This window comes from Perca fluviatilis, chromosome 17 (assembly GCF_010015445.1).
Source record: "Perca fluviatilis chromosome 17, GENO_Pfluv_1.0, whole genome shotgun sequence".
Classification (NCBI taxonomy): Eukaryota; Metazoa; Chordata; class Actinopteri; order Perciformes; family Percidae; genus Perca; species Perca fluviatilis.
This window is the reverse complement of record NC_053128.1, coordinates 29,874,712-29,883,181: the sequence shown is the minus strand read 5'-3', so window position 1 is coordinate 29,883,181 and position 8,470 is coordinate 29,874,712. Positions and strand designations below refer to the sequence as shown.

The window sequence follows — 8,470 nt, the reverse complement described above, 5'->3', positions numbered from 1 at the left end:
GCTCATTGAGAGAACACCAAGGGTTTGCAGAGTTATCAAAAACAGCAAAGGGTGGCTACTTTGAAGAATCTAAAATATAAGACATGTTTTCAGTTATTTCACACTTTTTTGTTAAGTACATAATCCCATATGTGTTCATTCATAGTTTTGATGCCTTCAGTGAGAATCTACAATGTAAATAGTCATGAAAATAAAAAGGAAACGCATTGAATGAGAAGGTGTGTCCAAACTTTTGGCCTGTACTGTACGAGTACATCTCTGGTAAACACAAGAATTAAAGTGGTGCTTTTTGCGTCACTCTTTGCGGAGAAACTCAGATTTACAGCTCTGTCGATTAAAATCAACTAATCGATCAGTCGGTACAACTGAACGAGTGCTAGTCGACTGAGAACTTCTTCGATCGAGCACGGCCCTGGAGCGCACAGGTAGCTCAGTTAGATGGTGCTTTCCGTGTGCCCGTGACTGATGGTGTGGACGTGCGGGTGGGGGTGTGCCAGGCTGTAGCTGGGCCTGCGGAGGCCCGGACAGTTCTGCTGCTCACTGAGCAGAGTGGTGGTCTCTCCCGGTCCGTTCTCCGGGCCGGGAGATGGCGCCCGCTGCTGGGTCTTGGAGGGCAGAGTCGGGTGGGGGTTAAAAGTGCACGTCACTGCGCTCACGGAGGACGGAGAAGGTTGGGAGACGTGGGCGTGGTTGCACGGCGGCGCCGCGGCTTGCTGGGGCGGAGCGGCGCGGCTGCTCGGTGGAGGCTGAGCGTTGGAGTTGGACGGCGGGCGCTGTGCCGGAGGAGGCGTGGCCAGCGGCAGCGGGCCGCGGGTCCCCGGCGGCGGCGTCACGGGCGGCAAAGAGACGGACGTGTCCAGGCGAGCGTGACTGCCCTCCGGAGACTGCGGCGTGCTGTCCAGCCTGGACGCCAGGAGCCCGTTCTGGTACTGAGCACGAGTGATCTGAGGACAAAACAACATCGATAAAGACAATTTAAAGACATAAATATGGAACAGGTTCTGATCAAACTTACCTTTAAAAGCAACGGGGCATCATGACTTTGCATAAACACACACGCCACTTTCCTAACGCCAAGTGGCGTGTTATCTGGACGCATTTTCAGCTATCCACGTGTATGTCTACGCTGTCTACAGCCGATGTAAACATACACACCATGTGGCGTCGCAATATTGCGCGTTATCGCCACATTGCGCGTTATCGCCACATTGCGCGTTATCGCCACATTGCGCGTTATCGCCACATTGCGTGTTATCGTACATGCGCGTTATCGCCACATTGCGCGTTATTGCGGCGTTATCGCCAATTGCGGCGTTATCGCCACATTGCAGGTTATCGCTCCCACATTGCGTGTTATCGCCACATTGCGTTATCGCCACATTGCGTGTTATCGCCACATTGCGCGTTATCGCCACATTGCGCGTTATCGCCACATTGCGCGTTATCGCCACATTGCGTGTTATCGCCACATTGCGCGTTATCGCCACATTGCGCGTTATTGCGCGTTATCGCCACATTGCGCGTTATCGCCACATTGCAGGTTATCACCACATTGCGGGTTATCGCCACATTGCGTGTTATCGCCACATTGGCGTTATCGCCACATTGCGCGTTATCGCCACATTGCGTGTTATCGCCACATTGCGCGTTATCGCCACATTGCGTGTTATCGCCACATTGCGTGTTATCGCCACATTGCGCGTTATCGCCACATTGCGTGTTATCGCCACATTGCGCGTTATTGCGCGATATCGCCACATTGCGTGTTATCGCCACATTGCGCGTTATCGCCACATTGCGTGTTATCGCCACATTGCAGGTTATCGCCACATTGCGCGTTATCGCCACATTGCGCGTTATCGCCACATTGCGCGTTATCGCCACATTGCGCGTTATCGCCACATTGCGTGTTATCGCCACATTGCGCGTTATCGCGAGAACAACGTCACACGCACCTGCAGCGCTACCATTGGGAGTTGAGTGACTCATGAGAGTCAGTCTGTTTAAAATAGTCTCGCGTTACCAGACCTATCTCCACAGCACCGTGGAGGAAGGTCTGGCTACACCACAGATACATTCTGGCATAGGAGGGGAAAAAAAACGCCCTGGGCTGTTTGCATTTCTTTAAACCAATCACAATCGTCTTAGGCCGGACGCAGCGACGGTGGCTCTGCAGAATAGTCTCGGGAAGGAAGTTGTTTTGGTGGAACATTTGCACCCCCGCAAAAGAAAACGCCACATACAATATTACCGTATTTTCCGGACTATAAGTCGCACTTTTTTTCCTACTTTGGCTGGTCCTGCGACTTATAGTCAGGTGCGACTTATATCAAAATATATATAATTGAACATGTAATTCGTACTGAAAACATTACCGTCTACAGCCGCGAGAGGGCGCTCTAGGCTTGTGACGACTAGAACGCTGCTCCTAAAGACAACTGAGAAAGAAAACAAACTAAATAAGTAAAATATGCAGCCCGAAAACGGTACTCGAGCAGCAGAAAGAAAGGTTGAAATGAGGGAGAAACTTGTGAGGGAGACTGGCGAAAAGGTGACTCATACTGCAATGAAGAAAACAAAGAAAGCTAATCGGCTAATCGCGGGCTGAGAGCGAGAAGGCCAGAGGTGGAGGAACGAGTCGGGAGGGGCTCGTCAACGGTGCAGCTACGTCTCCACGCCTTTTAATCCATCCATGCTCCACGCCCTGGTAGCTGGTTGTTCTGTGAGCTATTGTATAGTTCAATAACTGTTAATGTGTTACGTTAACATACCGTATTCAGCCTGTTGCTCTGGGTGCTATTGTATAGTTGACAGATGAAAAAAAATAAATTATGAATAAATGCGACTTATAGTCCGGAAAATACGGTAAATGAAGTTAACTGTTGACACAATACAGTACCGTGAGCTATTTAAATCAGCTGATCCATGGTTAAACCTCATTGGCTCTTACCAGTGTATCTCCGTGTGCACTTTGTCCGCAGCAACCCCACCAATCAGTCCCAAAATGTCCCAGTTAGAGAGGAAAGACCTCAACATATTCTCTGTAAATCTTTACAATCATTCCCCGAAAGAACCGAGCAGGGCTGCCTTGTTGCACCATCCACATTTCAGTCAAAACTTGACATATCTTTTATGGGGGGGAGTGTGCGCGGAAGCACAGAAGGGAGGGAGAGGGGACGGGATGAGGAGGAGGGAGGTGGCGAGCTAGACTTCGTTTTGTTTGAAAATACTCAACAAGTCAACAAGAAGTGACATCACCCAGCATCGCTTGGAGCAGTGGTTCCCAACCTGGGGTCCAGGGACCCCTCAGGGGGACGGCAAAGATCACAGAGGGGGGGGGCGCAAGTCTTTATCTGGTTTGAGGTTGAGGTAAAAAAAAAAATATTTGCACATGTTAAACAAATTATGACAATACACTAGAATATACAGTACAGAAAGTACAAAAGTTTGGACACACCTCATTCAATGTGTTTCCTTTTTATTTTCATGACTATTTACATTGTAGATTCTCACTGAAGGCATCAAAACTATGAATGAACACATATGGAATTATGTACTTAAAGGTATTGTGGAGGATTTTCTTTTTCCGGGTGGATCATCAAGACTATTGGTCCTCCTAGTTGTCAATCATTCTGGCGTTATGTTTACGTCAGGCCGTCGTACGTGCTCGTCCCTAGGGTAGTTTTCGCTTTCTGCGCATGAATACTTTCAGGTGTATATGTGTGGTGAGCTACGAGTGTCTACGAAATGTATGACAAGAAGAGAAAGGCCTCTGAAGAAAGAAACAAGACCGGAGTGTTGTTGGGAGAATGTTTCACACGCTGGTGTGCGCTAAAAGCACAGGTTGGGCTCTCCACTGACGCCTCAGTCGCCAAGTTTCTACTCGACAGGTAAAGTTTGGCGTGCTATTTGGAGAAATCCATTTAAAATCACTGCTAGTGAAAGTTGATGTAAGCTATGATTAGCGATGCTAGCCCTGGCACAAGTCACGCACCGCACACACACGGTAAACATCTCAATTTGTGAAAAAGTGCAAATCTTTCTGAAAGTAGCTCGTATGAACCATGCCGACAGCAACTTGTAAACAGTGCACTCTCGTGCACACGTTTAATAGGCGTTCCCTCTCGGGAGCAGGTAGAGTGTTGCGCATGTGCATTTTTTCAAAAAGTGGAGAGGGCGGATCTTTTCTAAAATTCGGGAAAATCCTCCACTATACCTTTAACAAAAAAGTGTGAAATAACTGAAAACATGTCTTATATTTTAGATTCTTCAAAGTAGCCATCCTTTGCTTTTTTATTAATAAGGGAAATAATTCCACTAATTAACCCTGACAAAGCACACCTGTGAAGGTAAAACCATTTCAGGTGACTACCTCATGAAGCTCATTGAGAGAACACCAAGGGTTTGCAGAGTTATCAAAAAAAGCAAAGGGTGGCTACTTTGAAGAATCTAAAATATAAGACATGTTTTCAGTTATTTCACACTTTTTTGTTAAGTACATAATTCCATATGTGTTCATTCATAGTTTTGATGCCTTCAGTGAGAATCTACAATGTAAATAGTCATGAAAATAAAAAGGAAACGCATTGAATGAGAAGGTGTGTCCAAACTTTTGGCCTGTACTGTATAATGGATACAAAAGTCTGTATGAAAACTATATATTTTGTTGTATCCTCGTCTTTCCTGCCGCCACGGCATCATTATTTTATGAATGAAACATGGCGGAGAAACGTAACAGTGCTGATAACTCCTCTGTATCAAAAAAGAAAGTAAGGCTCTATCTCGAGAGCTTTTCTTAGACATGAGTAGGGGGGGCGCCAAGTAAGTAAGTAAGTAAGTAAGTAAAGTTTATTTATAGAGCGCTTTTCACAGATAAAAATCACAAAGTGCTTTACAAGTTACAGCCACATTAAAATACAGTGAATAAAATTAAAACATTTAAAAAGTCAAAGATAAATTAAACCCAGTCAACTAAAAGCTTGTTTAAATAACAGGGTCTTGAGTTGCCTTTTAAAAGAATCAACAGAATCAGCCACACGGAGGAGCAAGGGCAGGGCGTTCCAGAGTCTGGGGGCTACAGCCTCGAAGGACAGGTCTCCCCGAGTTTTATAACAAGTCTTTGGGACCATTAAAAGATCTTTGGCCCGCTGATCGAAGGGCGCGGCCTGGGGAGTATGAGCGTAACAAGTCAGCAATGTATTCTGGGGCCTGACCATTTAAAGCTCTAAAAGTCAAGGAAAAAAGGTTGGGAACCACTGGCTTCGAGCACCTTTAAAGTGATGGTTCGGAGTAATTTCACCCTAGGGTCCTTTGCACCATGACCTCGAGCCAAACACCCCCCCAGAAGCTTTTTTCACCTGGGTCTAACATTGGGAGAGTTAGCGTAGAGTAGCGTTAGCCGCTGAATAGCTTAGCGCAGGGGCTAATGGACCCACGTTTGTATCTTGTAAGTTACCCCACTAATAATGCCCCAAATGATACCAAACGTCTACAAGTAGTACAAATAGGTTATGCACTCATAAAACGATGGATTGGAAAGTTTGTAGGTACACCAGAAGTTTATGAACACTTGCCTGCTCTCTTCTGCTCTCTGTTGCTGCTGCTGCTGCTACCTGCAGTTAGACGAGTGCTTAGGGACGTCTACAAATTACAACACCGAAAAGAGATGCAACAAAAATATTTATTAATTCAATGATTAAATAAGGTAATGTCTCCAAACTTACCTCAATCATTACTTGTCTCCTGCTAGTTATACTACAGCACTTACTTTAAAAATCTTTTTTTAATTAATAAATATTTTTGTTGCATCTCTTTTCGGTGTTGTAATTTGTAGACGTCCCTAAGCACTCGTCTCACAGCAGCAACAACAACAGCAGAGAGCAGAAGCCAGCAGGCAAGTGTTATTTACATAAACTTCTGGTGTACTTACAAACTTTCCAATCCATCGTTTTATGAGAGCATAACCTATTTGTACTACTTGTAGACGTTTGGTATCATTTCGGGCATTATTAGTGGGGTAACTTACAAGATACAAACGTGGGTCCGTTAGCCCCTACGCTAAGCTATTCAGCGGCTAACGCTACTCTAGCTAACTCTCCCAATGTTCGACCCAGGTGAAAAAAGCTTCTGGGGGGGTGTTTGGCTCGAGGTCGTGGTGCAAAGGACCCTAGGGTGAATTACTCCGAACCATCACTTTAAGTCGAGGAGCTGTCTGACTGGTACTTGCCTTGACGAACTGCAGGTCTGTGAGAGCTCGCACGCAGAAGTCCGGTATGTACTGGAAGGGCGTGCCGGGGATCTGAGTGACGCTCCCGCCGACGGAGCCGCTTTCTGGCGGGCGCTCGGCGCAGCTCAGAGACGCCGAGCGGTTGAGGTTGGCCCCGTGTGAGGGAGAACGAAACTCTGGGGATGGACGGAGAAGAGAGAGAGAGAGTGAGAGGGTGAGGAGGCAAGGAGAGCAAACGACAAAACACACAAACACACTTTGACGTGAACTGAAGCCGAAAACACCGGGAAACAGCAGGGGTGGGGGACAAAATGGCGTGAAAACAAGATGAGATGACATCACACAAGATGTTAATGTCGACATCACACGTCTACTGTGATGGATCGGTGCTAGAGGGGAGTTTGTGTTGGTTATGCAAAGGATGCGACAAACATGCCACGTGCATCGTTTGAGCATTTCAGTGCCACAACGAGACGTAGTCTGAGCTCAGAGGAGGAAGCTCTCTCATTGGCTGGTTTTAGTGATGTCATGGAGGGTGACGTTAGGGGAGCAGGAAAACATCCCTGTGATCTTGGAAAGTTAAAGGACAGAGAGAGAGCGAGAGAGAGAGTGATGATTAGTATACTTGAGTTCAGTGTCGTGTAGAGGAGATCGAGTGCCAAGCCTTTGTGCTTAAAGGAATAGTTCAACATTTTGGGAAATACTCTCGATACCAAACTTTGGCGCTACAACTCATTAGCTTAGCCTGGCTCTGTCAGAAGGGAAAGCATCTCTAAAGCTCACTTATTCACACATTATAGCTTCTTGATGTTGTTGTGGTATAGAGAGGCGAAGTCCCTCCCCTTCCGGTGTACCCCATGGGACCTTATTTTGGAAAAATATATGTACGGTAGGGAACGAGAACAGACAAATCATTTTTTAATTAACGTTACATCCCGTTACGAAACACACAGAGTTTGAAGTTTGCAGCGAGACATCACTTAGAGACTTTGGGCTGTGTAGTCCTTTTGATTACTTCTTTCACAGTCTAATGCTACAACGGTTTGGCGACAAACTGAGACTTTCTTGACTTGCTAAATTATCTTTCAAATTGACGACCATCGTATGTGTAATTCATGGCTCAATTCAAACAAGATCACAACATTATCTGTCTCTCCCCGCTCGCTACCGGACATATAAGGGGATAATTAATAATAATAATAATAATAATAATAACCTATACATATTACCTTTGGACAGAGCCAGGCTAGCTGTTTCCAGTCTTTATGCTAAGCTATCTGGCTGTAGACTCATATTTGAAGAAAATCTCATCTAACCGTCGGAAAGAAAGAAAGCAAATGAGCATATTTCTCAAAATGTCAAAACTATTCCTTTAACCAGAGGTCTAGGTGTTATAGGAGTTGTATATGAATAATATCTGACCACAGATCAGTGGTTAGAGGGGAGGTGGTGGTGACAGGGTTAGAACATAAAAAGGGCACCGCACCTCGAGCCCCATCCAGCAAGTTTGTCTGACTCTGACTCTTCAAGCTGTAACGATCGGAGAGTTAACGATCCGCTGTGGTCCAATCAACGATCAGCGAGGAACCCAACTGCCCTGGAGGTGAACTGACCTGAGCTAGCGCAAAGTTTAGAGCTGCAACTACTGATCGTTTCTGTAATTAATGCGTCTATTTTAGAGCCGAAGTACAGTACAGGCCAAAAGTTTGGACACACCTTCTCATTCAATGCGTTTCCTTTTTATTTTCATGACTATTTACATTGTAGATTCTCACTGAAGGCATCAAAACTATGAATGAACACATATGGAATTATGTACTTAACAAAAAAGTGTGAAATAACTGAAAACATGTCTTATATTTTAGATTCTTCAAAGTAGCCACCCTTTGCTTTTTTTATTAATAAGGGAAATAATTCCACTAATTAACCCTGACAAAGCACACCTGTGAAGGTAAAACCATTTCAGGTGACTACCTCATGAAGCTCATTGAGAGAACACCAAGGGTTTGCAGAGCTATCAAAAAAAGCAAAGGGTGGCTACTTTGAAGAATCTAAAATATAAGACATGTTTTCAGTTATTTCACACTTTTTTGTTAAGTACATAATTCCATATGTGTTCATTCATAGTTTTGATGCCTTGAGTGAGAATCTACAATGTACTGTAAATAGTCATGAAAATAAAGAAACACATTGAATGAGAAGGTGTGTCCAAACTTTTGGCCTGTACTGTACATCAGACCGTCA

The 8,470-nt window shown here is 45.2% G+C and overlaps 1 protein-coding gene across 1 annotated transcript in view; it reads right to left on the bottom strand.

Annotated features, from left to right (window-relative positions):
• Positions 1 to 260: 260 nt before the first annotated feature.
• The window catches only part of LOC120545067 (metal transporter CNNM4-like), a 36,569-nt gene continuing 28,359 nt past the window's right edge, over positions 261 to 8,470 (bottom strand). The window contains exons 8-9 of the mRNA XM_039779060.1: positions 6,227 to 6,402; positions 261 to 944 (exon numbers count right to left, since the gene is read on the bottom strand). Coding sequence (XP_039634994.1) covers positions 435 to 944; positions 6,227 to 6,402 — 686 coding nt within the window. The 3' untranslated portion in view covers positions 261 to 434. The remainder of the gene's footprint in view (positions 945 to 6,226; positions 6,403 to 8,470) is intronic.